Below are 17,054 nucleotides of genomic sequence, written 5' to 3'. Positions count from 1 at the left end.
TCTTAGGGGTCAAAGAGCCTAAAAATAAACTCGAAAAGATGGGTCGTCAAGGACGGGTCGGTAAAGCTCGTGGCTGCTAAATCGTAAAGTCACGAGTTCGAACCCTCAGGTTGATGATGCTCAATAGCTGTGGACAACAACCCATCTAGGAGAGACAAATCAATAGCTGTGGACAACAACCCATCTAGGAGAGATAACTCAATAGCTGTGGACAGCAAACCATCTAGGAGAGACAAATCAATAGCTGGGGACAGCAACCCATCTAGGAGAGACAAATCAATAGCTGGGGACAGCAACCCATCTAGGAGAGACAAATCAATAGCTGGGGACAACAACCCATCTAGGAGAGATAACTCAATAGCTGTGGACAGCAAACCATCTAGGAGAGACAAATCAATAGCTGGGGACAGCAACCCATCTAGGAGAGACAAATCAATAGCTGGGGACAGCAACCCATCTAGGAGAGACAAATCAATAGCTGGGGACAGCAACCCATCTAGGAGAGACAAATCAATAGCTGGGGACAGCAACCCATCTAGGAGAGACAACTCGATAGCTGGGGACAGCAACCCATCTAGGAAAGAAAACTCTAGTTAGCTGTGGACAGCAACCCATCTAGGAGAGAAAACTATAAAATCAAACAACTGCTGACTTGCAAATTGTTCTTGGATGGGCAAAGAATATGGAAACGAATCCAAAAAGAAAAATAGTCTGTAATCGGAGTCAACAGCATATACGGTGCATAACAATTTGACACGTAACAGTTGTTTGGAGGAAAATCCCGTAACACATAAAAATTAAGAACACAGAAGAGGAAGAAAAAGTGACTTTAAAATAACGGGCTTACTCTTTTAGGCAGTCTAGACTTACTCGAGTTATTAATTATCATAAATATGCTAGAAGCTTCGATACCAGAGTGATACCATGCATGAGTGCCAACTCAGCTATAATTTATAAATAGTATTAATATAATCTAGTTGTTGCTCTGACTAAAATCAATGAAGTCATGAGAGATGTAGTTCAACGCTAGAAGTAAAATGGTACCAGTGAGACCAGAGCAATACACATGTATGGGCCTGTATCTGACTAGAGCCCGGAGCAATACACAACTATGGGACTGTATCTTACTAGAGCCCAGAGCAATAGTATAATACACATGTATGGGCCTGTATCTGACTAGAGCATAGAGCAATACACATGTATGGGCCTGTATCTGACTAGAGCCCAGAGCAATACACATGTAAGGGCCTGTATCTGACTAGAGCATAGAGCAATACACATGTAAGGGCCTGTATCTGACTAGAGCCCAGAGCAATACACATGTAAGGGCCTGTATCTGACTAGAGCCCAGAGCAATACACATGTAAGGGCCTGTATCTGACTAGAGCCCAGAGCAATACACATGTAAGGGCCTGTATCTGACTAGAGCATAGAGCAATACACATGTAAGGGCCTGTATCTGACTAGAGCATAGAGCAATACACGTGTATGGGCCTGTATCTGACTAGAGCATAGAGCAATACACATGTAAGGGCCTGTATCTGACTAGAGCATAGAGCAATACACGTGTATGGGCCTGTATCTGATTAGAGCCCGGAGCAATACACATGTTTGGGCCTGTATCTGACTAGAGCCCAGAGCAATACACGTGTATGGGCCTGTATCTGATTAGAGCCCGGAGCAATACACATGTTTGGGCCTGTATCTGACCAGAGCCCGGAGCAATACACATGTTTGGGCCTGTATCTGACCAGAGCCCGGAGCAATACATATGTATGGGCCTGTATCTGACTAGAGCCCAGAGCAATCTGACTAGAGCCCGGAGCAATACACATGTTTGGGCCTGTATCTGACTAGAGGAAACGGCCATAGTGTGTCAAGCAAGACACTGACTGTCACTACCCAGAACATAGAGGTCATGTGTTGAAATCTTCACTTTGACCTGTCTGTGACGCCACCGCGGATTTCTTCTGGTCATGATTACAGAGCGCGCGTGCGAGCCGGACCGCTGCAACACAGACCTGATCCCCACCACCCACACAGACCCCACCACCCACACATCTGGGTGCACAACTCGCCTCCTTCCACTCCTGTTATGCCAGTATTGACCTTCTATTTCAGCTAGCCACTGATATTTTTCTGCTTGCCTCATTAGGAATCAACTAGTCCACATATATTATGTTAAGACTCTCCATTCCCTAAGACCTGGCCACCAGTAGCGGCTTGTTTTCGGATCTTCCAGTTGACGTTTGTAATGTTGGACGGCTCTACCACAACTCTGCTAGTCTGCTCAAGTGACCGTTGCTGTCAAATAAGGATGTGTGTTGCTGTCGACCACTGACACCAACTGGTGGGTAGATTTAACATTTAGTTTCTTGTTTTGTGTCGAGGCGGCTAACACCGTATACAAGCCAGTAGATATTCTGTTTTATTATTTTATCTCAACTCTGGCCAGCCATAGCTGGTTAGTGAGTGGATGCTCATCGTAGACCTACTATGTAACAATGATGATCATTGAAAGCCGAATTAGAAACGTAGTAGAAAATGGAGTAGATGGAGTAATCTGGATCTATATTATACTAGCCTGTATTCTAAAGCTATTGTATAGGCCTATTTTATCATTTGTTTTTATTTAATTATGTCATATTGTCGGACTAGTTAGGATTAGCATATTTAGAAATCCCCCCCCCCCTAACAACTTAAAAAAGACAGTGAGTAATCCTCAGGTAGTGGTAAAAAAAAGTGTAGTGTGGAATGTTCATATGTATCAAATCCTACAGTCACAATTTTGTCAGCTTGATATTAGTCTAATGGAATAGCCAGACATTTGCTAAGTCTCAGACAATTTTTGTATTGTAGTTTACAAAAATAGAGACTTGATAAAAGATAAGAGGGCATAGTAACAAATTATTAGTAGACCTATTTAGTATTTATCAGCAAATATAAATTATCACCAGAACATAGGGACCTAAAATACCTGCATAAGGGGAGACAACAAAATCAACACTGATACAGTAATTGGGAAAAATCTACCAATTCTATCTATATGTTGCATATTTTGTAATCATGTCTCATAGTTAATGCTCTTATAAATAGGGGAGGGCATATTTTAAAAATACCTGATTCAAATAATGTCTTATTTATATTTTAATGTAACTATGTTTTGCCTATAACAATTTATCTATCTTTCCCTTGTGGCAATGTATCGCCTGTAATAATGTCTTCTTTATATTTCAGCTTCCCTAGTGGCCATGTATCGCCTGTAATAATGTCTTCTTTAAATTTCAGCTTCCCTAGTGGCCATGTTTCGCCTGTAATAATGTCTTCTTTATATTTCAGCTTCCCTAGTGGCCATGTATCACCTATAATAATGTCTTCTTTATATTTCAGCTTCCCTAGTGGCCATGTATCGCCTGTAATAATGTCTTCTTTATATTTCAGCTTCCCTAGTGGCCATGTATCACCTATAATAATGTCTTCTTTATATTTCAGCTTCCCTAGTGGCCATGTATCGCCTGTAATAATGTCTTCTTTATATTTCAGCTTCCCTTGTGGCCATGTATCGCCTGTACCAGGAGCCAGGGGAAAGGCACAGCCCACTGAGCTGTGAGGAGCAAACGGACCTTGCCTTTTACGATGCGTTTTTAAACAATGATATGTCCCAGGTTCGCTACCTAGCCCAGCACACCAAGCGGGACCTCAATGACTGTTTCCTGGTTGTTCGCCAGAAGAAGCACGAGTTCATCAACCCAATGCTACTGGTCTCCAGCTGTGGACATGCCCCCATGCTCAAGTTCCTCATAGAGTCTGGCTGCGATGTCAACAAGATGGGCAAGAGGCTCCGCAGGACACCAGTTCACATGGCCGTCCTGAACAACAACATGAGTTGTCTGCAACTTCTCATCACAGCCAGGGCTAAGCTGGACTTGCGAGACGTCTTTGGGAATTCCCCTTGTCACTATGCAGCGGAGCTGGGCCTGCATGGTATGTTGGATATGATGATAAGGATTGGAACTCAGGTCAACAGTCAGGACATCACTGCTAAAACACCTTTAATGAAAGCTGTCAGAAACAGTAAAACAGAATCAACTCTTCGACTGATTAGAGCAAACGCTGACCTCAACATTGCGGACAGCAACAACGAGGTTGCGTTACATTTCGCAGCTCGAAATGGTAATGTTGAAACTGTTGATGCTCTCTTGGCATCGGGCAGTTTGATTGATGTCCAAAATTTGTGGGGGCGCAGTCCACTGATGGAAGCGGTGTGCTACAACAACAGGAACGTGGTTGAACGCCTGCTTGCTGCAGGCTGTGATATCAACAAGCGGGACAGCAAGTCTGGTGACACTGCGTTACATATCGCCATCAGAAAAAAATACTGCAAAGTGGTGGAGCTGCTGCTCAAGTATATACTGTTGTCACCTGCACATACACTCAACATGCTTGCCAATTATGACTGGGACATGCAAAAATACTCCCATGTATTGAAGGAACAAGGGGGACAGGAGAGGACCCTTTTCTTAATGGCTGCTGAGCAACACTGCTACAAAACTTGCCAGATGCTAGCTGCCCTTGGATCTACTGACCAATCAGCTCGCACCATTCTACAGGCCAGCCTTGAGAGGACAGACCTAACAGACACCAACAGACAAACACTGCTTGTGCTCTTAGAGACCATGAAAGCTGTTATTCCTCTAAAACACGCTTGCCGAAATGTAATAAGGCGGAGTATTGGCCTTAATCTTGCAAAAAATATAACAACCTTACCCATTCCTTTGGCTTTGAAAGATTACCTGCTATTTAAATGTGAACATGCAACATTTATGGCCCATGAACCTTTATTTTGAACAGTATCTTGACTGCTTTAACGTTGCTTTCCGTTAAATGTTAAAAACTTTTTTTCACGCTTTTAAAGAAACAGTGCCTGTTTTTTGAGTGAAAGAGAGAAAATGGTGGAAGCATTAGCACTTGCTTTGTTAGAGGCTTGTTATGTTTTATATTGGAATTTTTATTTGTGTTGCAAATTTTTGTAGCATTAAAATTTAAAAAGCAAAAGATCAAAATTCCGTCATGTTTTTCTGGTTAACAAGATATTATAAACTTTTTTAATATAATGAATTTCCCTTTTGAACCTACCAGTTCATGGGGAAAGTGAAGTAGAGTTCAACTGTTTATCAATGTGACCTCTGCATATGAATAGATAGTGTGGTCAGCACTAAGCCAAGCCGTCTAGGAGCACATCAGAGCTGGGTGGACTCAGGGATGTTCTACTGACTTGAACCCTGATTCGAACTAGAAACTTTTGGATTCGCAATTACTATAATGCTACATTGAAATTTAATTAAAAAATTGATTATTTTAATTATCAATGACTCTAAGTCTAAGAACTTAGGTTTATTTAAACTTAACAAATATTAAATCAAAATTATAGTGTAAATGATGTGTTCATTCTATAATCGAGGAACAACTTTTCTTGTTAATTTTAAGAACTTGACTTGATTCACAAATAAGGCTCATACTGAAAGCACTGCTTAAACCAAATGGCGCTGCTTTGAAATTATCACACTTGACTGCTATAGCATGCTGTCTTCCCAAATTGGTATGTCTACATACCAGTTCAATTGTATGAAATTCATTAGTCATTTTCAGGGTATGTTAAAATGTTGCATTGCTAATCACTGCTTACCAATAAAAAAATCTGAATGATTCCTTGATAAAGAAATATTTTAAAAATGTATTAAAACAATTATCACAGCCAGTTACTTGGAAGGTTCTCAATGACACTGAAACCATACAGCCAACCAAATTGGTGACAACAAATCAAAATCTACAATTGCAATGTTTGTTAACAAGGATTACACAATAGAACATTCTGTATTATTTTATAAATTATATTACTGTGCTGCTGAGTTTAAGGTGGGGAGGGGGTTAGTTTTTGTGCTGTATGTGGGGAATAACTTGTAGTTGCTGACATTAAAACACGAACTTTGAATAACTCTGTATGTTGACTGCATTAAAGTAGCACTTTTGAAAGTAAATAAATGGAAGATGATTGTGTTGTCATGTCTAAGTTATAAAACCAAAGTGGTCAATGTGTGTAAAAACATAGCCACAATAACAACTTTTAAAATATTTAACATTTGTGAGAGAAGAGATTGGTTGTAATTTCAACATCAGATGTGAATTAGTAGGGAAATAAATAAAGTGAGATCATAAATGTATTATCAAACATATGCTGAGTCAGCTAAGTATGATAACAAGAAATATTATATAAAACCAATTACTCTAAAATAATGAATTAAATTTTGAAGACCTACAAACATGTAGTGATGACTTTTACCATCAATTTAAAAGTATCATTCAAGCCTTCTTCTATGAATTTCAACATTTTACAACAATCATTTTCTGCTCCTTTAAATTCTGTAAATAACTTTCATGGCCAAAATGTAATTCTAAAAGCATGCATGTCAGAACCCATGTTAATTTGCTTTGTTGACATATGGCATGTAACTGATGTGAGGAATCTTTATGTTCATCAATTTTTATTACTGGTTACAATAGATATTCAAGTTTCCATTGATAACTACATTTCTGAGGATTCTGACTGCCATTTAAAAGAGCTTATTTAGAGGAATTCACCCTTCCCTTTAAATTTTTTGCTAAGGTGTAGTAAGTATATTATTATCAAAGTAAATCAATTTATGTTTCAAAATACGGTGGCAGATATAATTATGCGAGTCATTAGTTGTGTCCATTGGGCAATATTCAGCCAATTTGTACTTTTCTCTCTTTAATGTGTTTATTGCCAGCACAATGTTTTTATTCAAGTCTAGTGATCTGATCTTTTCAACCCTTTCCTTTTATTTGACAATACAACTTTTAAAAATTGTTTTTCATAATGAAAAGGAAGAATTGTGTTAAATTTATTCAACAGCACATATGAAAAAATAAAAGGTTTGGTTTAAGAAAAAAAATGTATAAAATTTATTTGCAAATAAAAGTCTAAAATTAAAAGAACAAGTCGAATAAAATCATGTCAATTATTTAATAGTTCCAACACAAGTTGTCAATGGCATTTATGTAACTTCTTACTTTAATTTAGAATTTAAAAAAAAAAAGAACTGAACAGATCTATTGTAAAAGTGAATGCAGATATGTGCACATAGTTAAGTGGATCTGACTTTCAATTCTAATCAATCCTGGACACTGATGGATAGCATAAAAAAACATAATAGAAAAACATCTGCTTTTTAAAGCAATTTATTTATTAAAAGACAACTGAATGTCATACAGGTAATAACACAATATTATAGATAAACAGTTATTTACATGGGCAGACAGAGTTACTAAAGCTGGACCTCAAATAAAAGTTTTCATAAATAGGCAATCAACTGTACTCCTAAATTTCAAGCTTGATTTTTTATTTTTTTACCTAGAATATGAAATGACCCTTCCCATTTTCTTGGCCAGGAATTAAAAAAAAATAATTACTCAAGGTTCCATTTTAGCCACTGCTGAGCTTCTACACAAGTTACTATGTCAATTTTTTGGCCTTATGATAGAGAGCATCTACCACTTTACCCATGTTGTGTATTGTTTCAAGAGCATTGGCATAAGTCTTATCAGAATGGACTTCTTCAAATACTATGAGAACTCCAGCACCTTGATCTAGTATTCCTAAAAGATACAAAACATACTTTCATCAGAATGAACTATACAAGACTTTACAATAGTAAACTATAGACTTGAAAAGTCTATGTAATCATACTAAATTTAAAAAAAGATCTTTTAAAAAAGTATGGCAAGAGATAAAATTATACTTATATTTTAAAAACTTAAAGCTGTATGAGAACCATAGATTACACCCATTTCCATATTTTAGTATTGAATATAAGCCGGTGATTAGCATTTTAAATAATTTTATATATTCAAATATTTAAAAAAAACTGCCATCAACCTCTCCTTGAAGTCAACCGGAATGGGAGGGTAAAACAATGAAAGTCAGAGCGATTTTTCCCATGATAAAATACACAATAGTGGTCTATGGTGTATAGCGTAATATTGTATTTATATTAAGTACTATAACATCCCCTATTATCACAATACCCTGAAGTTACTAATCAAAATTAAAAATAAAAGAGTGAGCTAAATTACTATTATATTACTAGTAATTATTTGTTTGACTATTTCTAGCCTTAGTAAAACCAGAAGTCATTTTGCGCTTTTTACACAAATGTTATAAAATTTTGGTTGAAAAATATGCTTTCTGGCAAAATTTTTTTTAAATGATTTGGAACCAGCTTTTCAAGCCGATTCAACTGTCTCCTAATTGTTTATATTAAATTATATTGCTCAAAGATTATCAGTAACCTGCAATAAATTCTTAAGCCTTAAAAAAAAAGAAAAACTATAGCTGGTACTTAAAAGCAACTATATTTGTCAAGAGTTTTGTATAGTTAAACATTGAATTCACAGGAAATTTGTGAATGCATATCTGATAAAACTGCATAGATGACCAAAGTTTATCAAGCACTACTTTCAGAATTACATGGAATAACTTGGTAATTTAAAATAAGGTATAAGTTATATCATTCTGTAATTGCTTTTTTTGTAACGTCTATCTGATTTTAAGTACTCACCATGAAATTTCTTATCCAAAATCATTTGTGACAGTTTCTTTTCCACTGTAGTCTAAAATAAAGTAAATGTTATTTAAAAAAAAGATTACGAAATGAAGTACTTATATGGATAAAATGGGAAAACCAAGTATGTTAATGAGCAATTATTGTTTAAACACAACAAATTTGGATCACTTAATAGACTAACCACTGGTAGCTTGATCAGGTTAGCAACATGCTGGACTTGCACTTTGGAGAAGGGTTCAATGATACGGCACAAATTTTGCTCAAGTAGGTTATCATATAGTGTCTTGAGATGTGCTTGCACAATTGGATCATCTTCAAGCTGAGTTTTATAAGTAACCAATGTCTGAAAGAAACAATTGACAAAATATTTACCTTATCAAACAGTTAAACAGCTATAAATGAGCACAATCTAATTTAATGCTTACTTTTAGTTATATTTACCAACTTTAACACAAGAATTTCATCTTTACCTTCTGAAAATCTGCTAATGATCTTTTATGACTTGCTTGGGCAATGCTTTTCATAGCTTCCACATCAGGACCACCATATTTAAGTGCAAGTTTACCACTCACGATTGCCTGGACCTCATCAGCGCTGCAAGCCATTTTATAAAATTATATCATGAAAAGTCAAAATTGATATAGAGAGGAAAGTACTTAATTAAAAAATGACCTCAAATGAAATAGAATTTCAATTTCTAGAATGTATGGCAATCAAAACTGAGATTAACATTGTTTAAAGCATGCTTACAGTACCTTAAAAAAATTAATCTACCACAGTAAAACTAACTTATTTAAGTACAGCAAGTTATGCAGCCTGAAACTTGTCTTGAAATAGTTGTGTTAAGTGAAACTGATATAAAAATGTAAGTACTTACACATTGAGCATTATTTTACACAACAGCATGTACTTGAGTGAAATAACTGCCTTAGGACTATCTATTGAGTCATAGCCTTCAAATGCTTCATAAAAGTAGGAGTAGGCAGTTTTAAAATCTCTCTCATCAGCAGCATGCAGTATACCTAAAAATACATTTCAGAAAATGTAAAATTAAATTTATAAATCCTAAAATCATAAATAAATGTGCATGAAAAGAAAACAATGAAACAAGACTTAATACTATAAAAAAAATAGGCAAATAAAACATAGTCCAACCTGACTGCTGGTCTAAAGCAGCTTGTAGTTTAGGCGGACAGTAAATACCATTAGCAGTGGTTCTTCCTGATGTCAGTGCTGCCCTAATGAGGAATACATTTTTAAGGTTATTTTTAGAAAAGCATTAAAAATGTAAATACATAGTGTTCGCAGTAAAATATATTTAACAGAAGAAACAAAATAAACAAAATGACTTAAAGAAAAGTATAAAACAAATTACCTAGCTTTTGGAAGATTGCTTAGTGCATGATATACTTTACTTTCCAACAGCTGAACTTCAACCAGTAAAGCCTTATCATCTAGCTTCTTAAGTTCTCGCAACAATGTAGAACCTATAAAATTAGCATGTATTAAAATTATTTGTGAGCAGACTAATCATGTTTCCAAAATGTCCTGATAAAAATCACTTCTAAAAATGAGAATAAAAGCTGAAAACACAATGAAATAATTAAAACAGAAAAATTAAATCCAACAAAACTTACCTAATTGTAAAGCCTCTGGATATTTTTTCGTGTCGAAATATAAAGATATCAGACGAGCCTGAAATTATATACGTTCAAGTTAAAATATGTGTTAAGAACAAAAAGTTAAGAGTATAATTTTTAACTGTACATGATCTCAGAAGAAAAGTAACAACTGATATTAACGCTTAAGAAGCTATCACTATTTCCCCTGACCACCAGGAGTAAAATTACACATTTCTCAAAATGCCAAACAAAATGTAAAAAAAAAAATAAAATGTATAAAATAACAGAAGGACCATTTTGCTAAATTTTCAGTCATAATACATTATTTTCTTCTATATGATAGTTGTTGAAAAAGGCATATAAGATTGGCATTTCCCTCTATTCTTATAATTACATAATTTAAAAAGCAAATAGCATTTAGGGCAGTAGAAAGTGTTTACATTTATTTTTAACTGTGAAATAGAAAAATAATTAATAATAATGAAAGAGTAAAAATTAAATCAGTAGTGTGGTTGCATCTATCATGAAGTGACAAATCGATCAACACTACAGGTGTCTATAAGGATTAAAAATTACTAAATGAAAAACAAAATTTAAATTAATGTGTTTAAGGTTCAGAAAATTTACCTCCAAAGCCTGACGAAGAAATGTCCTTCTTTCATCCTTTGCCCATTGTATACATTCTTTACAAAGCTCAACCTTAAGTAATTACATTGCACATAAAATTTTTAAATATGTTTCAATGAATGTTTCTTACTCTTTTACACCAATAAATATTTATATAAATATATATTATCATGCTAAAATTTATATGACTGATTGGTAGTCATTAAAATTTAAACGGAAACAAGATAATTATTTTCATCATCTCTAGCAAATGGCAGTATGAATTTATTAGTAATATTCAGGTAGATGTAATAATACATTGCAAAATAACTTTCCGTTTCTTTTTCCTTTAATGATAGATTAAACTAGTCTCTACTGTGTGTAAAGTAAAAAAAAATTGATAGTATACCTCACTTCCAGTTGCTGCTTCCATATCAAGAAAGAGATCAACAAGGGCACGGACTAGTTTGGCTGCCTTTGCTTTACTAACCAAATTCAGAAATGGCCGAACACATTTTATTAGATTAGCTAGTTCTGAAATAAAAATGTATTTTTTACACATTAACAAATCTTGGCACAAGCAATAATTGCTTTTTAATAACTTGCAAGATATAACAAAATTTAAAATAAAATAAATTTAACAAACCATTTGCATTATTTTGATCAGCATACAGCTTTCCCATTTCAAGAATAGCTTGTTCCTTAACCTTAATGGCTTCATCATCAGCTTGAGGTACATCTTGCTTTACTATAAGAAAAACCAACATTTGTTTAGTTAGATAGACAAATCAGGGTTTCTTGTTGAAAGAGTTATAAATAGTACTTAGAATCAGAACAGCCTATAATACAAGCCTATCAGTAGGTTGTGGCGCTGCCATTGATCATATACATAAAAGACAGAAGGCTATAAAAATATACATACTTTTGTCTACTATAAATACATTGTCATTCTAACATGCATAATTATTACTGCTTTTGAGTGAGCTATCACTTTCTCCAGTATGGCCAATAGTTAGTTGGCTTGTCTTAAACTGCAAGACAATTGAGTGCGAAGACAAATAGGCATTCATTTTGTCCAATTCCCATTGGACCCATCTTAATCAAGCATTTATTTGTAGGCCTATTTTTATTTAGGTGAATTTATTCATGAGGTCTGTTCTATCTTCCTTGATAAAAAAATCATAGGCCTAGACCTAAGTTTTTTTATTTAACTGACGTTTTCAGATAAACAGCATTAGGCCTACCTAGCATAAGATGATTGACGACTGAACAGTCATAGACATTTTGTAATTGGGACATATTTGGCCTAGTTAGATCTAGTAGGTAGACATAGATTCAAGATTCTAGCAGATTTCTAGTAGGAAACTAGCCACTAGTCTAGAAAAAAGTAATAAAACAAATTGGATGATTATAGATACGGGTGTCCAATAATAGACTTCTTCCATAAAATAGAAGTGTTGGGTTGTTAGTGGTTTTGTAAACAAGACTAATTGTATGGTTAGAAATTAGCGATGATTACTTATACCAGTGTCTGACAATATGTTCTTCCGGCCAATGATCTGCGTTGTACCGTGAAGTCTAAAAATAAAACGTCAACATAAACAAACTCACTTTGGCCTAAATAGGTCGCGCTAGGCACCGAGAGAACAGAGATGTGTAGTTTTTGTAACATAAATACTTTTTGCATAGTGATTATGAAAATAATAAGATTTGGAGAGGTGCCATAACAAAAAAAAACTATCTCCCTTCATTATCATTAGTGCTAATTAATTAATTAGCTTAATTACAATATGTTAATTATGCTAATTACTTCGTTAATGCACTTGTGGGTTCGTTTATATTATAAGGTGTGTTTTTTTTTAAAGTTTTTTTTTGTCTTGAAAAGACTTCTTAAACTTAAATATTATCATGACCAAATTAATTAATTATGTTAATCCAGTGATTATTTACAATGGTCAACATTTAATTTTTATTCTGTACTTTGTGGGGGGGGGGGGGAGGGGTAATTTTTATTCTGTACTTTGTGGGGGGGGGGGGGTTGGATACACCCCCCCCCCCACACCAAGCGTGGCCAGGTCTGAGATATTTGTAAACAGTATTATTTTTTAAACAGCCTACCACCCCTCCCCGACCCGAACATAATAGACAACGATCTATAATACTTTATAGAACATACATATATTTTACTAATTCCCCCCCCCCCCCCCTTCTACGTGGGACATAGGAATCGTCCATAAACATCGTCACATTTCAGAGACGGGGGGTGGGGGGGTCGCTATTTTTATTGTAAACTGTGGGGAGGAGGAGGTAAACTTCGTCAAAAAAGTGACATCTTTTAAACTTTCCATGACCACTGCGTGTATATTGATTATTAAATTCCAATCCCAATAAAATGTAACAAAAATCGTTTGACCGCGTAGATAATCGTGGTTATAAATATGTCCATGTATTTTCTTTTTTCGTATTAATAACATAAATCAGGCCTTTTTTGGTGCTTGAGAATCTTTACAAAGCAGTACAAGGTCAAGGCCATATGCAAATTTGCTTACGTCACTTTAAGTAGGTGAGAATAAAAAACACACAGCACTCATCAAATTTTAAAAATAAATGCCCTCCTTTTCAAACATGTTTCTTGTTAAACGTATAGCCATACATAAAACAAAATGTGTTCCCATTTTTTAACCCTTACCCACTTTCATTTACAAATAATATTTTAAATAGGTTATCCTTATGTCAGGGCCAACTAATTAGGCATAGGCCCCAAACCAATAAAATATATTATTACTATTAACATCCCGGGCCGAATGTGTGTTACACCTAGAGCCCTAGACCTACACGTCTGAGCCTTCGAGGGTCATGTGGTGATAAAATTGCAGATCTAATTAATATTCATAAATGGCGTTGGAATAATTTTTTCTGCATGGATATGATGTCGTATTTTGTAAGTAGGATATTTTTTTTCTTTTTATTAATTATCTATTATCTATACCTCCATCAAAGCGTTTAATCAATAAATTCAGCCGCTAAGCCGCTTTTCATCGAAATACTAGATTTAGATGTCGGGTGTCCATCTAAACTTTTGAGACATCACGTGACCTCATTTTCCCGCCTTGACCACTTAGCCATCGATCGGTTACAGTTGAAAATAAATAACAGATCTACCAATATCCCCACGTTCTAGATAATGCAAATTTAAAACCCTGCAGGGACAGCCATTTAACACCCGTGTCTATAAAGTTAACGTTGCTTTGTCGCTTTACCGTACTTTACGTTAAGAAATTATATTTTGGCATTTAGCTGCGCGGGCTAGCCTAGATCCGTGCTTTGACCTAATTTGGAACACGTGCCGCGCAACTCTCTGCGGTGTGCTGTTGACAACTTTGTTTGCTTGCTTTACTACAATACGCAATAAAATATGATCAAAATAAATTTATTGTCTGTTTTCTTTGTATTATTTACATACTTTCGGCATCGGCCGATGAAACACGCACTTTATAAGCGTTTTGGTAGACTTGACAAAATATTAATGCACGAAAAGGCAAATATTTAACAATGATTGCTTTTTCGGACGGCAATATTTTGAGATTTTGTGGCGTCATCATTGAAAAAAACGACTATCTCCATTTTTAAAAAGGGTCATTTTTCCCTCATTTTGAAAAAACGCGTTGCGATTTGAACTATAAATTAAATTTAGGCTTCAAAACCGCAGTTTTGACACACCGCGCTGATGACGTCACGCCTTACCAAAACGCTTAGAAAGCGCGTATTTCATTGGCCGATGCCGGATGTAGTCAAATCCCGGAGACTGGTATAAGCAATTAACCGAAATTAGGTTTGTTAAGCGTATGGTAGGATCAGGTTTGGGGTTAGGGACAGGGTTAGCATTGACATTATTTAGCCAGCCATGTGTGTAGTTTAGTTAACTACCAGTAACCTAACAACCCTTTTTTAAAGAAGATTCCATTATCGGACACCGGTATAAAAACTCTCCCCAAATTTTTAATAGGCTAGGTAAAGTTACAGATCTAGTTAAAGTTAATGAATTTGAAGTATCAAATAGATCTAATCAAAATAAAATTTAAAATGAGGAGATTTAGAATTTTTTAATTTAGGAATTGAGGGCCATGCATTTTTAGGGCCTATTTAAAAAAAAATTAGCCTAGGCCTTATCTTAAATTTCTTAAGTAAAATACTAAAGACTAAAATGAAAAATGTTCAATTAATGTTGCTCTTCTGGCAAACCAGTAATAATTTACAAATCAAGTAAAAATTCAATGACACTATGTCATTTTACGAGCTGGCGTGACTGAACGATTTAAAAAAAAACAACATTAAAGTAAAATAAATATGTTTTTCTAAACGACAGAAATGACGCAGCGTAATCGAACCAAATTCTTTCCCTTTGCTTTCTTTTTCTTGAAGTCGATAAGCCGCAAAGAATCTTGTCACGTGTGAAAAAAAGACAAGAATAAGATCTTAAACACTCATTATCTATCGATACCTATAATCTTATATTATTGAATACAGTATCTAAATAAATATTACCAATTGTTGAGAGAATTTCCGTGGCATTATCTTGATTAGTTCGTTTCAAACTGATCGCTTGCTGCATCAACACAGCCGCCATTTTGTTGAGCAGCAAAATTAGTGTACACAATCAATTCAGCAGAAGATAAAAACTGCCGAACTGTCTCGGTACAAATTACTACAATTCAAGATTATTTTTTTTTATCCGGCTAAAAAGAAGCTACATTATTCAATAATATTTGAAATACTTTTTAAAAATAACAATTACAACCTTACTGTGGTGAAATTGAGAAATAAAATGAGAAACATCTGAATGACTGAATGTTTTTTAAAGCCATTAAATATAATTTCAAAACTTCTAGGCTTGGCTAAGTTTTTTAGCCTGCTAGAACTTGATTTTCTAGAGCCTGAGTCTAGACTCTAGATCTACAGTTACTAGACTATAATTATTTACAATAATTTATATTTCTAAATTTTATCATGATCCTACGATCAGTAAAAAGGGCTTAGTAGTTTTAATTAAATAGAATCATTTTTTTTAAAATTTGGCATATTTTCTTAATTTTACAAAGGGGGGGGGGGGGGGGTTCTTTCAGACATTTCTCCGGGTTAGTGCCACCCCTCCAGTAGCACGACCCCATCGAACAAAGTTTAAATCTAAAGGCCTAAAGAAAATGTATACTTCAACACAGGGGCGTAGCGAGGGGGGGGGGGGGGCGGGGGGTGCGGACCGCACCGGGTGACACCATTTAGGGGGGTGACACCAAGGCAAAAAATGGCAAAATATAGAGAGAAAAACTTGAGGGGGTGGTGCAAATCGAAAGTTTGAGGGGGGTGCAAATCGAAAACTTGAAAGTTTGTCCCCGGTAAGGGTCGCAACGCCTCTGGGGGGGGGGGGGGGGTGACACCATTAAGTGCCGCACCGGGTGACACCCGACCTCGCTACGCCACTGCTTCAACCAGTCCAATGTCAGCCCCCCCCACCCCATCGGAAATATAAGTATAAAGAAATATGATTGAAGTGCGCCTCTACCGGAAGTTTCAATAATAGATTCCTGAAGCCTTTGGAGAGGGGATGGGGAAGGATTGTCCATTACCGTCACACATCTACCGTAAGGTGTGGGGGGGGGGGGGGGGGGAGTCAGACGACGTGTTATGTGTGAAAGTGAGTGGCAGCCTAAGCCATGAGACGTAGTAGTCTATGTATTTTAAGGACTAAAAGGCTATTAAAGCATGCCAATTTAACACGATGATTATTGTTATTTTACTAGGGGTTGTATAAGGGGTCATCCATAAATTACGTCACGCTTTTTTTGACGATTTTTACCTCCCCCCTCCCCTCCGTCACACGTCGTCACAAAAAGCCAGACCCCCCCCTAAAATGACGTCACACCTCAACCTACAACCCCCCCCCCTCAAAATTGCAGTTGAATTTTTTAAAAACATCGATATTTTTCCAAAATCTTGTCTATCTATTACAATTTATTAAAACAGTTATCTAAAACGCGAAATAACGTCTAAAATTCGTTTTCTAACATTGCTTTTTTATAATGCAAAAATGTGACGTCGCAACATCTGACCCCCCCTCCCTCTCATCACACATCGTCACAAAATTACGGACCCCCCTCCCCCTACGAGTGTGACGTCATTTATG

At 35.8% G+C, this 17,054-nt stretch overlaps 2 protein-coding genes across 3 annotated transcripts; one reads left to right on the top strand and one right to left on the bottom strand.

Annotated features, from left to right (window-relative positions):
• Positions 1-2,211: 2,211 nt before the first annotated feature.
• Positions 2,212-5,158, top strand: LOC131952785 (ankyrin repeat and SOCS box protein 8). The gene is made up of 2 exons (XM_059315622.1): positions 2,212-2,350; positions 3,544-5,158. Exon 2 carries the CDS (start codon positions 3,558-3,560, stop codon positions 4,845-4,847), a length of 1,290 nt encoding a protein of 429 aa, XP_059171605.1. The 5' UTR covers positions 2,212-2,350; positions 3,544-3,557; the 3' UTR covers positions 4,848-5,158.
• A 1,872-nt stretch (positions 5,159-7,030) lies between these two features.
• Positions 7,031-15,552, bottom strand: LOC131952784 (26S proteasome non-ATPase regulatory subunit 11). Of its 2 annotated transcripts, XM_059315621.1 has the most exons (13): positions 15,419-15,524; positions 12,118-12,250; positions 11,520-11,621; positions 11,283-11,407; positions 10,895-10,966; positions 10,283-10,340; positions 10,021-10,132; positions 9,801-9,883; positions 9,523-9,667; positions 9,116-9,239; positions 8,827-8,988; positions 8,640-8,691; positions 7,031-7,677 (listed from the first exon to the last, which is right to left on the bottom strand). In XM_059315621.1, the coding sequence occupies exons 2-13, from the start codon at positions 12,170-12,172 to the stop codon at positions 7,535-7,537; spliced, it is 1,233 nt and encodes a 410-aa protein (XP_059171604.1). In that variant the 5' UTR covers positions 12,173-12,250; positions 15,419-15,524; the 3' UTR covers positions 7,031-7,534. The 2 variants fall into 2 exon arrangements, with proteins under 2 accessions (XP_059171604.1, XP_059171603.1); XM_059315620.1 differs by lacking the exon at positions 12,118-12,250 and having other exon boundaries at positions 15,419-15,552.
• Between the last annotated feature and the right edge of the window lie 1,502 nt (positions 15,553-17,054).

This window comes from Physella acuta, unplaced genomic scaffold (genome assembly GCF_028476545.2).
Source record: "Physella acuta isolate Inbredline_101_S28 unplaced genomic scaffold, ASM2847654v3 ptg000890l, whole genome shotgun sequence".
Lineage (NCBI taxonomy): Eukaryota > Metazoa > Mollusca > Gastropoda > Physidae > Physella > Physella acuta.
Note: the sequence above shows the minus strand (reverse complement) of the source record. Positions and strands in the feature narration are given on the sequence as shown.

Excerpts from the sequence above, each read along its gene's own strand:
- LOC131952785 (XM_059315622.1), top strand. The coding sequence starts at position 3,558 with ATGTATCGCCTGTACCAGGAGCCAGGGGAAAGGCACAGCCCACTGAGC.
- LOC131952784 (XM_059315620.1), bottom strand. The coding sequence starts at position 15,500 with ATGGCGGCTGTGTTGATGCAGCAAGCGATCAGTTTGAAACGAACTAAT. Across the intron at positions 11,408-11,519 it reads TGATCAAAATAATGCAAATG|AACTAGCTAATCTAATAAAA; the intron begins GTTTGTTAAATT and ends TTTTTATTTCAG. Across the intron at positions 7,678-8,639 it reads TTTGGATAAGAAATTTCATG|GAATACTAGATCAAGGTGCT; the intron begins GTGAGTACTTAA and ends TGTATCTTTTAG.